Consider the following 19,853-nt stretch of genomic DNA (forward strand, 5'->3'; position numbering starts at 1 on the left):
TTTTACAGTATGTCTGAAGAACCACATTATTATCCTCTGTGTCCTTACTCTGTTGCAAAGCACGTAAAACAACTGGTTGGCAAATTAATGCTAATTATATGCATACAGTATTGTACTGCGTAAAATTTCCCGTTTGTTCAGCAAGGTTGGTACCCCTGCCGGACCATGGTGTCCTCATCGGCACCTCTGACCCACCATTATCTATGTTACAATCACCCGCAGTTGGATAACTTTTGGAACTGTTGGATAACCTGCTGTTTCATGTGTCTAATTAACCAACACTCCCTAAGATTGCGTTCTTCTGCATACAGCTGATTATATTTGTTGTCTAACATATGAGGCATTTTTAAGGGAATGGTCCAAATTCTGGCATTGAAACTATCTAAAGTAGATCTTTTGCTAGGAACTATGACTGCTTAATTATAAGATAGAGTGTGAATGATGTGTTATGATAGCCATTAATATATTACGTATTTTGTAAGGATGTTGGTCTTGTTATCAAGCTTCAACCTGCTCTTAGAAATAATCATTAATGAATGACAAGTGGCATCTAGGTTCAGAAATGATCTTTTTTAGGAGTAATGACACCCTTTAAATTTGAAGAAATTTCAAACCACTGTGCTGCCCAAACGATTAGCAATTATATTTACAGAAAATACTGCCCCAGTTCTGTATTTCAGTAGTATATAATGTGTGATACGTAGTACAAATTTTGATCGGGTGGGTTACCATACTCTAAATTCAACACTCCTTTACTACTTCCTTAAAGTTGAATGTGGTGTGAAATGTCATAATGCCGGAGAAGTGTAGTAACTAGCTGTAGTAGCACAGCGTATTACTCTCATAAACCATTTTATTGGACATAAACTGCTCCGACGGAATATCGTTAAGACATGTGGAAACACGATAAAATGGAACTAGGACATTATTAAAGGTCTTCGTCCAGAATATGCACTGTATAGTCAAAGATTAATGTACATTAATTTGTTCCTTGCCTACTCTCTAAAGCTGAAACAGCTGTTGTTGTTACCAATGTTTAACAATGCTTATATTCAGTTTCAAGTGAGAGTTCAAGTTCAACAGATTTACTGCGCTACGTTATCGATACAAATAAGAATGAACCCCTTTTTTGATGGCATTCCATAACTCGATAACGAGTGCCCCGTCGAATTAGATGATTATTTTTTGTTGTGTTCCTTAATGCCAGGGGAAGGTTTTTATGTAAGCTTTTAATGATAATTTATAATCCATCCAACCGTTATTTAGTAATGTGATTTTAAAATTAAAAAAATGCCTTTATATTGGCATTAGAGGAAAATGTGTTCATTAAACTATGGGATACAATAACATGTGTTAAAAACATGTGTTAATTTTCAACCAAACCTGTACGTGATAGAGTAATGCAAACGAGCTCATCTTGAAAATGAACGAGCTTTTTTACATAAAACCACATTAGGATAGGACGACGTTTTTTTGGTCCAGCTAGTAATAAATATTTTTAACCAATACTAAGTGAATTGGTCATCATCTATATGAAGCAACTTATCCAGTTTTTTACCCTATAACACTAAGCCCATACCATACCAGTTACTACCAATTTAAATAGGTAATTACCGATATTGCAATTATACATATTAACAAATCAAAAGTGTGTAGGCTGAAGAGAACATGGTCCTAGAACAGCATCATTCCAGTGGGGTTCGGCTCCCTGGACCAACTTACCTAACCTAGCCTTGTTAGGTTAGGTTTTTAATGTTGTTGCTTTTCATTGTTGAAGAGGAGTTTGGACTTGGAAACAACATCAAAAGTGTTCTCCAAAACTTCCAATAAATATTTTTTTACCAAACGCATTTACCAAATTTTCAAAATCCAACCTGCAGCACGCAGCATGCGGAAATCTCACAATGAGGTCAAAGGTGCAAGGACGCCATGGACCAAGGGCCAGGACACTGACCAGACGCCAGGGACTAGGACTAGAGGGAGAGTGACTGAAGAGGAGGTTACAGGTTAGAAAGTGAGGGGAACCTGAAGAGTGAGAGTGCCTCAGTGAACCCCAGACCGTCGTCGCTGCAGGATAGGATACACCAGGCAGGTCAGTGTTATCAACTCTCTATCACTCCGCCGGGCGACCCGCTTTCCAACAGCAGCCGTCGCTTTCTGTGGTTGCTGTAGTGGGTGGGAAACTGTGAAGGTTTATATTTAGAAGTGTTTTAGATATAGACGGAGAATAGTGTGATTGTGTTTGAGATGTCAAAGTAGGAAAATAAGTTAAATGGTTGAAACACATGACAATGGAAATTAAAACTGTATTTGATCATAATCGTGTTGAGATTTTTACTGAAGAATAATGTCGTATTCTTTTGAGGAAAGTCGTCTAACTGTTTTGTTCAGAGGAAAGACGTCAACTAAACACTTGAGTTGTTGATGAAGATTGTGTTGAGAGTTTAGATTGTGTTGTTAATAATTTACTGCTATTTATTTGTGGGACTTTACAAAAAGTATGTTGAAAAAGTGTAATACTTCGTAGACCCTTAAGCCTTTTTTCGATGAAAGTTCTGGCAATGGAAATCGTACGTTGCTACTGCGTTTATCTTAACAATGATTTAGATTTATTTTAGATGAGAAACTGTTGTTTTTTGTACCAAGGAATAATGTTAGATGATACATTGGGTAAAATTAGAAACGTCTGGAAAGTAAATTTAGAAAGATTAGTCAAATATGAAATGTATTCTATCATGAGTATCTTATTAAATTTTATCAGAATTGAGTTAAATCTTATACATAAGAGAGGGGATGGAAATTTACAGCAGTACAATGTAAATTATTAAATAGATGTTGTGTAATTAGTACTCAAAGTGGCACTTAGATGCTCTCGAGAGAGAGGAAAGTTTCTCGAGTGCAGCAAATAGACTTTGCGCTCGTGTTATATATTTTTCCTACAGTTACTATAAAGCATAAATAATGGGTAATTGTATGTATTATGGTATTAAGGTTAACTTTTACTATGCAGCTTCTCAAATTAACAAATTCAAACCTAAATGAAACTGTCTCGCAAATTTGCAAATAAAATCTTTATAAAATTCCACAAACATAATGAATCAAAATCTGAATATAGCTTTTGATTTGTAATGTTTGTTAACACGCAACGTCAGGCCAATAGGTTTAAGAAGTCGTTGTATCAATATCAATGGTCAAATGGACAAATAAACACTGTATCAGCTGATCGAATTGGCAGTGTTGCCAACTTGTTTTCAAACATACCCCCCCCCCCCCCAATACATGCCGAGTACACGCACACTATTTTGTGTTGTTTGGTTAAAATACTTGAGTATGTAAAAGTAAAATAAGTGCGACAAAGTTAAACGAGTGCGGGAAAGCTAGTAAATGCAGTAATCAGCTACTTTGAGTGCTATAACCAGTGCAAGAAACTCTGCTTTGTCAGGTAACTGTTCTTAATTTTAAAACTGGCTATAATTTTAACTTAAGAATTAAATTTGTATGGTAGTGTAACAACAGTCATTAGATTCATTACAGGATATGCATTTGATTTGCATCCAGGCAGAAATAACTGCTTGTAATTTACTCCTGCAACTTTCTCACAATGTTGAATGCAGCGTGTTACTATCTCATGTTAACTATACCCTAATTCACAGCTAACTATAGTTAAATTACTGATAACTATCTGTTAATTCCACCGTAATCATATGATGCAATTGAAAGCCGTATCTTTATCTGCATACTAGTTTCAATTCTGGTCAATCTAGTTAATTATAGTGTCTGGAGTGTCTAGACAATTTATTATAGCATTGGTATCCACCTAGATTGATTTTTAATCCACTATTAATTGCCTTTGCTAATTGTAGATGAACGAATGGACATATGAATGAATGGATATCCAAACATATGATATGTTTGTAGAAGTTTACTTAATATTGAGTAGGTTTAGTGTGTCATGTTATTTTTTAGCGAATTTCCCACTCTCGAGGTGTGCTGCGGCGGGGTATTGAATATATTTTAATAGTATCTTTAAATTTTAGTAAAATTTTTAGATGGGAAACATAAATCAAAGTCCCACTGTGACGGTTGTTCGATGTATTTTTGCGATATTTTTACTTGTGTAGATAAATTAGTGAGTTTAAAATACCCTTTTGCCTAAATGATACCGTTGCTTTTCGGCTAAACAGATATTCTCGATTAAAATAGCTAAAATGTAAAAACCTACGGTTCATTTATTTGTTTTCATAAAGTATTAGTATTTTACAAATCAAATTGTGTTAATATACTAATCAAGACATTTTGTAAACATTATTAATTGGATCAAATTAAATGTTTAATTCATATATATTTTGACACGATTTTATATTTTAACAAACATTTTCCTCTTCATAATTATAACGAAACAATATAACTAATATGCTACCAAACCATAACGATACTATAGTTTTAAAGTAGTACTGCTTATTTATACTATTTTTAGTACAGAATTAATTGTTGACCAAATTTTTAATGAAAATGAAACTACCTAAACATTTTACAGTAAGTTTAAATGCACTTAAACAACGATTACAGTTAGAGTTAATAAGGTTGTATGCTTCTAGCTTTTAGGATATATTGTTTGAATTTGAGTACATGCTTATCCAATGAAACAATTGTATAGCCAACCTTTATTTTTTATAACTGGTAGTTTTTATAGTGCTAAGATTCTAATTGCTAGTTTGGCCTTGATTTAACGACTACATGATAAAATAGAAATATTGTCTGCATTTGATGGCTTACACGTAGTTATTTACTGGCCATAAGTGTCATACCAGCAGGATATATCGTGGTCAACCAGGCAAGACGCAAAAGGTCGAGCCTCGGAGACTTCGACGCCGGAATGTACTGAAGGTCTATCTTGTGAGGTTACATTTTAAAGTCGGGTGTTTGTGCTGAAAATACTGGTTATGTTGATGATGTAATTGTGAATCCTCATTGAAAATGTTTAAAAGGTAGATAAACTGAAAATCCAAGGAAGCTTTAAACACCTGAATCATATTGTACAGAAATTTAGATACTATGTCCATCGATACAGAGTTGGACAAAATTATGGACACCCCCTATTAATTGGGTTACACCAAGAAAACCAAACTCTGCCCACCTCTATATGGCATAGCATTACACTTTTTTGTTGGTATCCCAGTTTTGTCTGGAACCCCCAAAAGGGGATATTTTGGGGCAGCTCGAAAATTTTATAGTTAAAGCCCTGTCACGTGACACCTCATTTAAAAGGCCATTAGTTAAAAAAAATTATTATTATTCGGAATTCCAAAAAAAAATATTATTTTGATATTAGTGTGTTATGAAGCGTGTTTTATCAGATAACAAAGGTTCAACATATCAAAACATATTAGAAACTTATCATAGCTAAGTATATTTTGTCAAACTACTAAACAAAGGGTCTGAAACCGTAGTAAATGAGATGATAAGTATACCAAGTAAATCGTTAGAACCAATATAAGCTAGCTTACCTCATCCTTGCTGGTTGTAAAGAAACAGACAAAATCGTTAGGTAAGTCTACAACCGTTGATTAGATTTAGTAAATAAAATTCTCTTAATTTCCTGTAATTGGGAATAAGTAATTTGTTACATATAGGTAATATATTTAAACAGGCCTTAATTCATTACAACGATTCTAATTTACTTAAATACTAAACAATTTATATTACTACAATAGTAATGGAAGAAAACTGTTTACATCTTATTAAGATTAAGGTATTGTTTATTTACCTTGGATGTAACGATATCCGGGATGTATATGGCTCATTTTACTTGACCTTGTGGCTACATCCGGTCATTCTGTAGGTAGGAGGCTGAAAAAGGTGGACGAGATCAATTTAATAACTGTCTAATCACCATTGTACGTGTAATGGTATGGTCATAGACTAACCAACACAAGTAGACTTCTCATCCCATTGTAAATTTTGAAGCACGTTTTTCGTGTCTAGTTCATGTACGTGACACAAAGGCGCTAGTGTCGATGAAACCTTGTTTCAATTATTTTAGGGTTAATTTCTTGATTTCTGCTTTACTGTTTGGTTATATAACTAGGGGACAAGTTATTGTTTATGATTAGATCGTATTATTTGGTTAAACGAGGTTTTAAATGGCTGTAATAACGGGAAACAAATTGTAAACAAAACACGACCTCTACATAAACCGTACATGAACTAACAATAAAATTGTCTTCAGCTGTTCCATAAGGATGAGAAATCTACTAAGGGAGTATGTTTTATCTATGGTATGGTCGTACGGATTTTTCGGAGAAGCAATAATCATTTTAGTAATTAATTAATTACGCAACGATCGCGTAAAGATAGTGTTAACGACACGAGTAGAAAATTTAAGGTACGAGCCTTCGTTGCGTACACTACTTTACCTACGGCCCGTTTTTAATTACTAATAATCACTAACCAAAGCTTCTAAGAGAGGTTATGTTTTCGTTTATTATGTCTTATTGCCACTGACATTGATGCAACGACTCATTGTACCAATCACTAACAATTAAATTGGTAAACAGCTGATTAGTTGAAGTTCAAAGCATTACAATATTTCTTCTCTCTCAGTCCTTGAACCTCATTGGTCCGTTACCCGTGTTGTTAAGTAAAACTGCTGTTATAAGAAACTTTTCAATTCTAAGAACTGAGCTGAAATAGCTACTTTAAAAAAAAACTGTCGTAGGTAAAAATATATTACACTATTGTTTACACAATTTATCAGCATAATTTTAGTTTATACTGCGGAAATGTGTAAAACAATATTACCGACAAAGAAAATCGTACAGTAAAACCGGCGTTTATATGCTATAAAAACACCAACATATCCATACATTCTTCTGTTAATTGTGCTTAAGCAACAACTTATCAACTATGCACATTACACATCCAGGAATATTTACATTTACACTTTGACCATGCACATTGTACTTATGCTAGAAGATTTGCATCTTCACAACAGCCTTGCATATTGCACATGTACAGGAAGATTCGCACCTACATATTGACTATGCACATTTCTAGGAAGGCAAACTCTAAGGTGTTTGTACCTAAACATGCGGTAATGAAGCTAAACAAAACAGTCAATAGTGTAGCGGTTCTGCATGGATAATGCATGAGTGTAGTCTTCCGTGTTACTACTGTTTGTTTGTTGTCAATACTGGACTGTCAAGAGTAAAAACCTATGCGCATATTCTATTTAATCGTCTTATAATATATGAGTGCGTAGTGTAATCATAGCACAACAGATAAAATAGAGAGCAATTCAACTCTACTAGTAAACTCATTCATGGAAAATGAAAATTAAGAAATAATTTGAGAGGTTACCACCAATCTGTTTTTAATAATACAGTAAGTCTGATTTATTCAACAGTGAATATTCAATTTAAATTTGATGGCAGGATTCTACAATAAAAGTAAATTGTCAAATATGATCTGGAGACGATCTGTCGAATGTAGAATTGGTGAAAATACTGGCCGATATTTTGGATGCTGCACCACATCCATATTACCAACTCATATGCTATATTTTTTTCGTATTGATGGTCGATTCACACACAGTTCAGTCATATAAGTCACGTCACAGTAAAAATGTTCTTTAACGGATTTTTTTGGTGCTATTTACACTAATCCGGTGAAGTTCCCACCCTGTTCCGTCAGTCAATTTCAGATTTCTTCCCACAGATATTCTGGAATCGTTCGGACATCTGACGGTCATGTGATGTATGTGTATAACAGTTGGAAATAATGTTATTTGTTATTTTAATAATTATGTTTAACTTTTAATTGATGTTTGTAATAATCATCAAGGTGGACGGTGAAAAAATGATCGAATATTGTATTTTAATAAATAAATTATTGACTGTAACTTAAAAAAATCGTGGTAAATAAAGTGGCGGAAGACTGACTGAAACCAACCGACGTACAGTTGACTGAGGAATTGCGGATGCAACTGAGACTGAACTGTGACTGCACTGATGTGTGTGAATCGTCCACAATACAGAAATATCCCATGGACTGACATTTAAAAATCATTTTAGTATGATTTAAATAATAGCAGTATCAAAATTTAATGCGTAAAATCTTACACATTTGGTTAATTTTTTAAGTCAACGATGACATTATAGTATCTTTTTCTGCATTTAGGGGCTGATAAATAATATATTTCACTACTTTGACTCGCATGTAAAATACTATTTCGCCCCGTAATAGGACTTTGGTGACGAGTATTGAACGACACTTTTATCACGATAAAAAAACTAGCCAACATCATAAAACTTTAAAAAAATATCTAATATTTCGTAATCTATTATTTTTTCTAATCTAAACACAATACAGCTGTACAACCTCTATACATTGACACTTAGTATAACATTCAGCTGATTAAACATCAACCAAGCGTTAGTTTTTGTTGCTTGTGTTGTGTTTGTTGTTCGTGTTTTTGTTGTTTTGTTGTTTTGTTTGTCCTTTTGAGCTAACTGGGAACTTCAGTTGTAAGTTTGTTGATGTCAGGTAAAGTATTTTTTGTGTAGCGAAGGTAATGTTTATGCCAGGAAAAGCCAGCTGATCACTATTTGTTTTTGGTGTATGGAAATTGAAGTTTTTCAAAGATCTTAGCTGTGTGGAAATGGGCTATTTTCGGAAACATAGTGATGAAAAGTACTTTGACTAGAGCAATCAAATAGTGTATGGAAAGTTTTTCTCAGTCCATTTATTGTCACATGGTGAAATGTCAACGCGAAAACAAATCATGCGAGGAATTAGGCCACATTTTGCCATTGATTGTCCTTCAGACGACGAAAGCGGTTCGGTCTCCTTTCGAGAGCGGATTGTCGTGTCTGCAAAAACCAAATGTTGTCTCATCAGGCGTTTGAACGTGACATGAATGAAAAATACTGCTAGACGTATTTCTGTTTTGTATGTTGGTAGCACTGAAAATTTCTCACCAGATCTTATCACCTTAGACGTGAAGGTTCAGATATGATTTGCTCACTTATCCTTCAGCCTGTCTCATTTACTATACCTTACCAAGGACAACTTACTCATTTGTTCTTCAGTTTAAAGATCCTACGTATTCTCCTTGTTACGTAAATATAATGAGTTCCATAAATATCCAACAAAACAGAGAATGAGTTATTTATTACTTTAAAGTCTGAATTTCAGTTTTTTATTCAAAACAATTTAAATAATATTTACTAGAATAGTCTTTCTGATAATTCGGATCAGTTATAAAAATCCTTTCTTCATTTAACTTCTTTGTTAAAGTTGTAAAACTTCTGTTAAATCATTGACATTTTACTAGATATTTAAATTACAATCACCCTGGTGTTTGAAATTTTTTTTTTTATGGCAAATAACACTTTAGCGGTTGTTTTAAATTAACATTATAGCGGGCAAATCCAAGATGGCCGCTGGACTCCAAAGACTCTTAAGACAATTAATTTTTATATTTTATGCTAGGGTAGATTTGACGAATTGTGCTTTCCTCTGTGACACCAGAAGAAAAACTATTGTAAAATAATTTAAAATTTATTAAATAACAAGAAAGAAATTACAAACGACGCAACACATCTACATAAACTAGACGGTTCTAACCTCAAAATTGCCATCAGCTGGTTCTTTTTGATAAATCCATGGTTTAACTAACTATTCATCTACTGTATCTTCAAACCTAAAAAAGTCTAAGATCATTACATCAAAGTGCTATACACTACTTATAAATTGTTCTTTACTTACTTGATACTTGAAGTATGAAGTGCACTCGCACCACAGTTTTCATAATTGTGTTTACATCTGCTTATTCTCCCAGGTGCTCTTTTATGCTGTAACTAGCTGTACCCGCGGGCTTTGCCCCGTTTAACTTCACAAGCTCGTTCGCATGGCTCAATCACGTCCTGGTTGAAGTTCGTTCGCTACGCTCACTCACCTTTAGGTTGGAGCTCGTTCGCTCCGCTCACTTGCCTTCAGGTTAGCTCGTTCGCTACGCTAACTCGCTTCCAGGTTGAAGTTCGTTCGCTACGCTCACTCACCTTTTGGTTGCAAATTGGCTGTAGTCATAAATTTAAAAAAATAATAGTGCTGCACCCTGTTGGTAATCCTTGTAACTGTAATGCTATTGAACACCATAGAATAGAACCAACTTGTTTAATTGAAACAGCTGTTAAGAAATTCCTTTTAAATATGAAAAATCATAAGGTTAACATGGGAAACTCCAGAGCCACTGGGGCGGAGCCCGAAAGCCCGATCAGAATAAAAACTACTTAGTTTTCCTATTTAATGCCCAAAGAATCGGTGTACCGAATTTCAGCCTCCTAGGTAAATGGGAAGTGGGAGAATTAGTGATGAGTGAGTGAGTGAGTGAGTGAGTCAGTCAGTCAGTGAGGGCTTTGCCTTTTATATATTTAGATAATGTTTTTCCATCACATGCTTCTTTAATCGTTGCTTAAATCTTTTTAAGTCTTGAATATCTATGATGTCCTATGGTATTTTATAATATATTTTAGTTGTATTATAGTAGACACTATTTTTCATTAATGTTGAGTTTACTTTTGGAATATGGAAACTTTTTGTATGGTATTGTATCCGTGCATTTTATGGTTACTTTTAAATTATTCCGGATTCCTACAAATATACTGATGATTCTTAAACCAACGCTGAAGCAAATGTTGGCACAACTAACAAACAACCTGTATGCACCTATTTAAAAGGAAAGTTGTCATCCCTCAAAGTCCTTTGTAAGATCTCAGGTCGATCAACAAATCTCCTAAGGCCCAAAACACACAACTCTAACCACTATACCAATCCATGTGTTTACTTTCTTTGCTTCAAACTACATATCACCTTCGGTAGATTTACTATCATAAACTATAATACTTACCACGTGCTTATCTACAAGCCATGGTCCAGCACGTAGCCTAGAGCCTAGGTATGATATATTATTACGGGTTACGAGATCTGACATTTCACAAAGTGTTGCTGTGATGGGGAAACCCTACCTTATTTTGTAGAGGCGGTTCACCAGCTACCTGCACGAAGATTGATGTTAGTAATAAACCACAAGCTCGGTAACTGGAACACCAGCGAGTGGTGTGGCTACGTGATACAGTAGTTTAAAATATATATTACTGGTTTTCACAGGATTTTGATAAACATCTATGTAGGGAATGGAACTTTGAAAATATTGCTGAAAAAGTTATTTTAGTATTTGGATAATATGTAGTTTAAATATTTTAAAGCTTAGTCAGATAAGAATTTATGTAGTACCGGTAATTGGTTTAACATGACGAACATTTAAGGAACACATGTAAAACAAATTAAACTACAGTATACTTGAAGTAAATAAAATTCCCAATACTTCATTATAAATTGTTATATATAAATTCGAATAAAAATTTTAAGAATTTTTCAACCTCATACACGTAATATCAAAAAACTAAATTTCATAAGATAATGTTATTTATACTCATAAAAGTATAGCTTATAGAGTAAACTACGAATCAAGACAACTGAACTGTTTGCAGAGCAGTTTTACCTTCTGATCATTCAAATAAACCATTAAAATAAGAAACATAGAAATAAAGTTTATTTAGATTCTCCCAAAACACCCCAGTGAAAAATACACATAACTATGAACCCTCACAAAAGAAAAAAAAACTGGAATAAAGTTCCAAAAGTTTATAACAAAAGTAAGTTTCATTACAAAAGTTATTTTTTTAGTTCAGTTACATATTTCTTAAACTATATTTTTTAATGTCCCTCCTTCACATCATAGGACGCTAGTTCTATCCCAGAATTGTTTTACACATTACTTCAGGCTAGTCTTAAAAGGCTGCAGCATTATAACATAAAATCCATTGGTGGTTGGCCGGATTTGAACCCGGGACTTTGGGTACCGAAGCTCCGCGCTCTGCCACTAGACCAGCTCGCTCCCCAACTCATTAACTATCACAATTCAAATCACAATAACGTATCACATGAGTAATACAGTACAAAATTAGAAGCTTTCAGGGTTGCCATCTAACCTTTAATGGGTATTAGTTAAACCGTTTAAGCTCGGTTTCCAGAATCTTTATCGCACAACTCAGGTTGTATTCACCCAAACCAAAGTTTGAAGGCTACGATAGACACGCTAACTAGAGTTGTGGAGTTGGTCAAGTCAGGTTGAAGGTATAATCTAAACTTTTCATCCACAGTTCCGTGATTTCCGATCAGCCAAACTTAGTCTCGACACGCAGAAACTTTCATGACGAAACATAAAAACCACCAGCCGGGTAGTTTATATTGGTGTTTGGGCGTGGAAAAACCATAACAATAAATCATTTACATAAAACAAAATTAATTATAACAAAATTCTCTTACTTTTTTACTTATCATTTACCCTATGACAGAAACATATTTTTACGTTATTCGATTTAAAGTTACAGGGGCACAAGATTTTATGTAGGAAAATACGAAATTGGCACAATTTCTTTTTTATTAAAAATGTTATTACCATAAGCAAGCAGTTTGACTGGTATTAAATCGTATTATGGTAGTATGATACATGGTAATACAAAAATACATGGTGTTAACTATTTTACATACGACCGTTTTTTAAAGTAGCCGTTTCAGTTCAGTTCTTAGAACTGAAAAGATTCACATAATAGCATAGTTTTACATAACAACACGGGTAAGGGATCAATGAGGGTCAAGGATTTAGAGAGAAGAAGTAAAATCAGCTGTTCAGGCCAATTTAATTGTTGAGTGGTGCAATTAGTGTTAGGTATAATATAATGTTTCGTTGCATCACTGTCAGTGGCAATGAGATGTTATTAACGAAAACATAACCTCCCTTAGAAGCTATGAGTAGTGATTTTAGTAATTAAAACACTGTCGTAGGTAAAGTAGTGTACGCATAACTTGCGTAAATAGTGTTAACGGCACTCGTAGAAGTTTTTAACGCACTCGTCAATGTTCGTACTTAAAGTTTTCTATTCGTGCCATTAACACTATCTTTACGCAATCGTTGAGTACTACTACATGGGTACTACTACGCAATCGTTGTATTACTACTATTATGGGTTATTTTAATGTGATTTCACACTAAAGAAAACTTATTTTATAATTTGTAGCTACGCAAATAGTAAATATAATACTAGAAGCTAGTTAATTCTTCAACAAATCTTCTAGCATTTATAATGGAAAAAAGTATTAATAGTCTCACGAATATTATAACAATAGTTGAATTCAAACTTATGTTATGATGATGCTTAACCATCATTCCTGAACGAACTCACAATTTTACAAAGAAAAGTTACAAATTAATCTGTAACAGTCACAAAACATGCAATTACGTTCCATTTAATTTAAACTTTGTTCCAACCCTCTCTATTTCTGCACGAAACACAACTGCAACAATTGAGATTACTGTAGTCACGAGACGATAATTTCACTTTGCGAATTACATTTGACGTCATCCGGTATTACCAACTGTAACCTTCATCACTGCAATTTTAGGTAATAAGCGATAAAATCATGCGATTTTATGCGTTTAGGAGAAGATTGTCGGTTTATTATTTTTACTAGAGGTATTATACCTGTCTTAGCCTTGAACTTGACGAGACTGCCAAATAAATGTCAGTATCAAGTCTCCCAGTGGTTGTAGTGGGGGTTTCGTTCGCAGTTAGTTGCGCTAGGGCAGTGTATGTGGACAAATGGATGGACCTGAGAGTCGACAGTTGCGGCAGGATGTTCTTGTAAGTATTGAAGAAGGTTTAATAGAGTTTCGTATTAGTAGTTTTTTAAATAGATGTTTACTTGTGACATTTTCAGTTATTGTCGGTTACTATAGCAGCTTTGTCCGTGTTTTTGGCGCGGATACGGCGTATTAAATCAAAGTAGGAAAAACTCAAATTTCTTAAAGCAACTGGGTACAGCATAAAGTAGTTTCTATAACCCAAAAAGCTCCCCAGAGCATGGATAAACATGCATTACAAAATATCATTTTCATCATACTGTCCGGAAAACAGCAGTTTTTAGTTTTCTCGTCCGCAAATCTTCGTTTTCGGATAGTTAAAAATAGGTAACAGAAAAAATATGGTAAATCTTTCGGTTCGCTAACCTCATAATTAGTTTATGGCACATTAATGTTGTTTACTATTTGAAACACACATCATGAAAACGCTACCAATAACAAGATATTTTATGCTATTTTTGTAAACAACAGAAATGTAAAACATTGATGACAACTTTGTTTAACCTCAAATTATGTGGTATGAGGTCTTGACAAAAACATTATTTCTTCAGTATGATGAAAATTGTTGTTCATAACATGGAGCGAATAAATATACCAATTTTATCTTTATTATCGATTTTATAGTTGTGTAAAGGAAATCAAACAATACATTGCAAATCAGTTTTACGTGATAACTTTCAAAGCACGGGGGTCGTAATTTTAAGAATTGTTTTAATGAGGACCAAGAGAGGAACATTTTAAGTCAAATTTGAAAAAAAAACATCATGTTAAAATTATGTCAGGCGTCGATTCATGTCAGGTTTTAATTTCCCTGACCACTAGAAGCTAAAAATAATGGTTAAAGTTGTTTTGAAAACATAGCAATACGTAAACATAACAAACTTAAACATTGGATTATTTGAACACAATCTATACAATTACAATTGTTTATTGTTTCGGAGAAAACATTTTGAAATCGGTATTTGAAGCATCATCAGATGTTTACTAAAGTATTTTTTTAATATACCAACGTACACTAACATTTACTATTATACAATAAAAAATAAATTATTTTTAATATTGACAAGTTGACAGTATGGTTGAAAATCTCAACACAGATTTTGCTGAAAGAGAACTCAGTATTGCAAACATATCGCACGTTCATTCTAAACCTGAGAGAGATTTTAACTACCTCATCTACATAGAATGTGCATATCGTTTACATGCAAGAGGAATAGATAGGAAACCACCAGGAAACACGTTGTGAATATGCATCGTTGCATCTATACTATATTAAGAACAACTTGGGATTTTGGTTTAGTAAAAATTGTGTGTTGTTTCATGTTTCTTTCTTCACATATTGGTGTTATCTGTGTGTAATATTGTAAGAAATTGTTTTACTTCGATGCATCCTTCTAATACGTGAAGGCGATTTCTACGAAACACTACTCCTCCGATAATAATGTTCGGATGTTTACAAACGATGTGTCAAAATTAATTTTTTTTTTTTTTGTAGACCCACAATCTCCACCATCTCACCAAATCCTGTAATAAAAGTCTTCGGGCTTTGCCCTACAGGCCATCGAAATCCCAATGTATTTCATTATTCCTTATGAAGAGAATTTACTAACCCAGCTCTTATGCTTCGTTCTGCTATTTAATTATATTTGTTTATTATGAAGATTTGTTTTTTGGTGCCATGTGGTCAATGAATTAGACTTTTCTATGTATTTTGTTTCCAATACACTATATAAAGTGATGGCAATACATTAAGGAATCTGCGTTTAAATAATCAATGAGTACGATTGAGCTTTGCATACTTGTTTTCTGGTAATTGTGTTGTAACTGTTTCTTATAGTAGATTTAAAAACCTGAATTATTCTTTTCTGCATTCTCATCTGTAGCTAAGCACGGGCAGAGCAACAAGTTTATTTGATTGGCTGCAAAATTTTGATATACTTCAAATATAGCTTTGGTCTTTAACTATGGATGCACGACAAAAAATTAGCACCCCATATTTATGATAGAAGCCATATTATTTCAATGCGTTTAGTTAGTGTTGTAAATAAATAGAAGTTACAGTCTAGCATCAGTATTTGGATTCAGTCCCCAATAGAATGAGCTGCTATCAACTACTGATGGCTGTCATACAGACGTGTTCAACCAAACAAACTGTATAATATTTTATGTCACACCAACTGTTACTGTTGTTGTTTGAAAACAAAAAGAAGTTCTCTCTCAGTGATTGGCTTATTTAAGTATGCTCAAATCACATGTCGGAGGTTCTATTTGAGTAAAACAATTTACTTCGGTCAATCCGGCTACACTCATGGTGAAGGAAAATATACACCATGGGCTACACTAGTATACCAAAACCAACTGACTATGACCATGTAAATTTGCAGATCGTTTGAGTTTTTAGTGGTTATACTCTAACATATAACCAAGTTTTCCGAAATTGGATTGTGATTATTTAAATTTATTGCTATTTTTAAGCAATTTGTTAAAATAAAATTATATGATTTTTATTTTTTTATTATTTTTTTATGATTTTTTATGATTTTTAATTTTTACGCTAAAACATATTTACAGTTAGTGATGTGTTTAATATGTAACCGACTGTGGCTGTACTTAGTAAACAAACAGTTATAATGTGGCTACAATTTACCCTACCTGGATTTTTTTAACATCATTACAGTAGGTTAACGATTTTTTTGTATGCTAATAGCCCTTATTAGCACACAAAAAATCGTTAAGCTCAAAATCAGAAAACATTTAGAACAAAAATAACTTCTTCGAAAATGTATGAACTTTCCTCGCAAGAAGAAAGTAAATCTTAATCCACTAAACCACCAAAATGTGCACAATTCATCCATGTTTTCACAAGTCAAAAGCGTGAACGCCCACCGTGACTTGAGAAAGTTGCATGCAACTCCGCCGAAACGTTGGTGCACCAACTCTAGTTTTATTTCACAAATGGATTATTTTTGCGGTATTTTCCAGTGAGACGCCGGTAATTAGTGTTACATAAATGTGTATCTATGTCAGCTGTTCTGCTCCGTGGCCTGACAGTACCGTTCTGCTAGTGTGTGAGTGAGTCAGTGTAGCGGGGTGGTGCAGTGTTCTGGACGTTTCCTAAGTTTTTTGGAGTGATTTGTATCAAATGTGAGTTTCAATGCTTGATCTGTTTCTATTTGCTATGTGTACTATTTTCATCATAATACGATAGTTAGTATAGTCTGGAAAATTATATAGTTAAGGTTTTTTATTGGATTTCTAATTAGAATGAGGTTATGACGATTTATGATGGTGTTTAAGTGCTCGAATATCACAAATGGATCGTTTGAATTATCGTTAGAATACATTTACAAATTTTATCACACCAAGAAGAATATTGTGCATATTGACTATTATTGAAATTCGAGCATTACGTATACGTTTCATAGTGGTTGTGAAGTTACTACTCTTCCTAGCGTCATACTCTCGTTATTTCGTACCTATATATGTACAGTGTAGCATTTATTTAAATTTTTTAAGGTAACGGTCCAAACCCTGGTCTTGTTTTAATCAAACGTCGGCCTTTTGTTAGATATGATCATTAATTGATAACCCTTGCGATGCCAAATTGCAAATTGCATCTGAGTCTAGCACGATCTCACAAGGGGATCGAACCGGTGATCTTCAGACTTGAAGGCGAGTGCTACATCCAGTCGACTACCTTAAGGAATTACTTCATAAACATATGATCCCATAAATCTACAACCGGTAGTCCCAGCAAACATCTTGCAGCGCCTTTCCTCTCTGGGATATTCTTAGTCAAAACATCATGTTTACATCTACTGCGTTCTAAGATTATTTCTAAATCTACACAGACATATTCGCTGTGCCATCGTTTGATTGGCGAATGAATGTGATCAAGGACGAAGATAGTGTTCACTGTACATACTGTAGTCGAGAGAGAGTCTGCAGCGCAGTTCGTGTTAGTGTTGGTGCGGTCATGCGACCTCAATAGTAACCGGTCTATGTTGTTAGTGTGCGTACAGTATGTTGATAGTAAACTGTACGGGAGAGATGTAAAATTGATGTTGAAAAATAGAGGGGTTCTGTTTATTTGTCTGGCTTTCATGATGAACTCAAACACTTCTGGACTTTCTGGTATGAAACTTAAGTCAAAGGTAAATTCTAACCTGTTCTACACATGCGTCCTTAAAAGCCTTCGGGAAATCATTTGTGCACATCTAAGTTTCTGGAGGTTTTGAAAGTAATCTTGTATATGGTAATTGAACACTTTGTTTAGTATCAATGGGAATTAAACATATTGTTTTACATTTTCCCAATTTACAATTACTTTCTTTGCATTTCATTGAAGTGAAATTTCTTTGCAAAAGCTTACTTAATTTATTAAAAACATTTTATTAACTAACCAGCCCAGATGAGCCTGTCTTTTACAATCTGTGGTGGTTTTACACACATACAACAATCTGTTGTTGATGACTGTATACACATAAATATAATACGAACCAATGTGAATGTCTATCTATAGACACATCTATCCTTAGCCTCAAGGCCGCGACGACACGAAGTGGCAACACCGCACCAACGGCAAACTGTAATATCAGTTGTTGCACTAATGTATAACGGAGCGTCTGCGCAGTGTTTATATTTACACGTTTGTTACTAGGCCGGCCTGTGCGACGTTGCCACACACCAACAGCCTTGTATTAGAGTCTATGTTTTTACTAGTAGAATCACCCTACATGTTTTGTCAGAGTAAGATAAAAATTCTACATGAAAGATGAAGTAATTAACTCAAAGGTATACGACATAGAAAAAAAGAAATCTAATAACCAAAGACGAATTCAACAGAAGGTCCAAAAGATATGTGACATTTTCATTGTCATTGGTTCATTCAGGCTGTGCATGTTTAGAAGTGAATCAAGTTTTTTTATCTAAAGTAAACATAGTATATAGTAATCTTATAGAAAAAGTGTTAAAGCCAATAGGCATAACAACCTAGGGCCTAGTAACTACTTGTTAAAATTTAGTAGCATTCGAAAGTGTATTGCTGTAAATTAAAGTCACATGGTTGTTAATTAATTTTACAATGTTACTCGTAAACCTCGGCAATCGTGTTTGAAATTAGATACAAAAAGGATTAAAAACAACATTCCCAATTAATTGGTGTGGCCAAATGCCCCATTACGTCTATCTTTGTAGCATTCGCTGCTGCAATCATGGCTTGGCTGATGTTGGGGGTTTATGGCTTGTTGCATTTTATAGCCTTCAATTGACAACATTAAAAGCTTGTTTTCTTTTTTGGTATCTCAGGGAACAATTTTTATATTGAAATCATTTAAACGTGTTGTTCTGTAAGGTATCACATTAGCTATTAAAAACCTTTAATTAATAATTCATACAAAGTCAAAATGTCTTAATTGGTTTAAAACATGCTCGTATGTGTTTTAATGACGTTACTTTATAAACCTAATGATTGCTAATTAGGAAAACTTAATATCAAACCCTCGAAGGTTAAAAGGTGTATTTTTAAATGTGAAACGTTAATAGTTTAGTATGAAATAAATAGCCTACATTTTCCAAATTTGATCAAAATACGCTCATAAACAGGAACACTACAGTAGCTTACTTATTCTCCATAAGAATTCCTATAATTTTCAATTTACACTTTTATGGAGTTTTCTCTTAAATTGTTAGACGCAAAACAACCCTCCAACATACCAAATTACTTTTTAAACTTTAGAAAATGTGTTATAAAGAAAGTACTAAATGTTATGTTTTTAGGGTAAAAATGAGAAAACACAATTTTTACCCCATAAAACCTACCATAATCCCCGTTCCCATAGTTCGATCATGGTGGTTCGTGAGCTCATTAAATAAAATGTAGGTTTACACCAAATTTCACCAAAATCGAATCATTTTTGCTCGAGTTATCGTGCTAACGGACACACACACACGCATTGTACCATGAATTAGAATGGATGGTGTTTTTGACCTCTGGGGACCTCAAAACGAAAAAGTAAATCGGTCCAGTGACCAGGTACTTACCATGAGGCACCAGCTTATTCCCTATATGGGAAATTTGCCAAAAGCT

The 19,853-nt window shown here is 34.0% G+C and overlaps 1 protein-coding gene across 2 annotated transcripts in view; it reads left to right on the plus strand.

Annotated features, from left to right (window-relative positions):
• The first annotated feature begins 1,988 nt into the window (after positions 1–1,988).
• The window catches only part of LOC128988759 (estradiol 17-beta-dehydrogenase 11-like), a 38,421-nt gene continuing 20,556 nt past the window's right edge, over positions 1,989–19,853 (plus strand). The window contains exon 1 of one of the 2 annotated variants that reach the window (XM_054410368.1): positions 1,989–2,092. Coding sequence is in view for 1 of the 2 variants with exons in the window: in XM_054410367.1 (XP_054266342.1) it covers positions 13,725–13,766 (42 nt within the window). In the remaining variant the exon portion in view is untranslated. Of the gene's footprint in view, positions 2,093–13,676; positions 13,767–19,853 lie in introns of those variants that run through there. The other variant, XM_054410367.1, reaches the window with a different exon arrangement.

This window comes from Macrosteles quadrilineatus, unplaced genomic scaffold (genome assembly GCF_028750875.1).
Source record: "Macrosteles quadrilineatus isolate MER2022 unplaced genomic scaffold, UCM_ALF_1.0 Scaffold_3__2_contigs__length_128488019, whole genome shotgun sequence".
Taxonomy (NCBI): Eukaryota; Metazoa; Arthropoda; class Insecta; order Hemiptera; family Cicadellidae; genus Macrosteles; species Macrosteles quadrilineatus.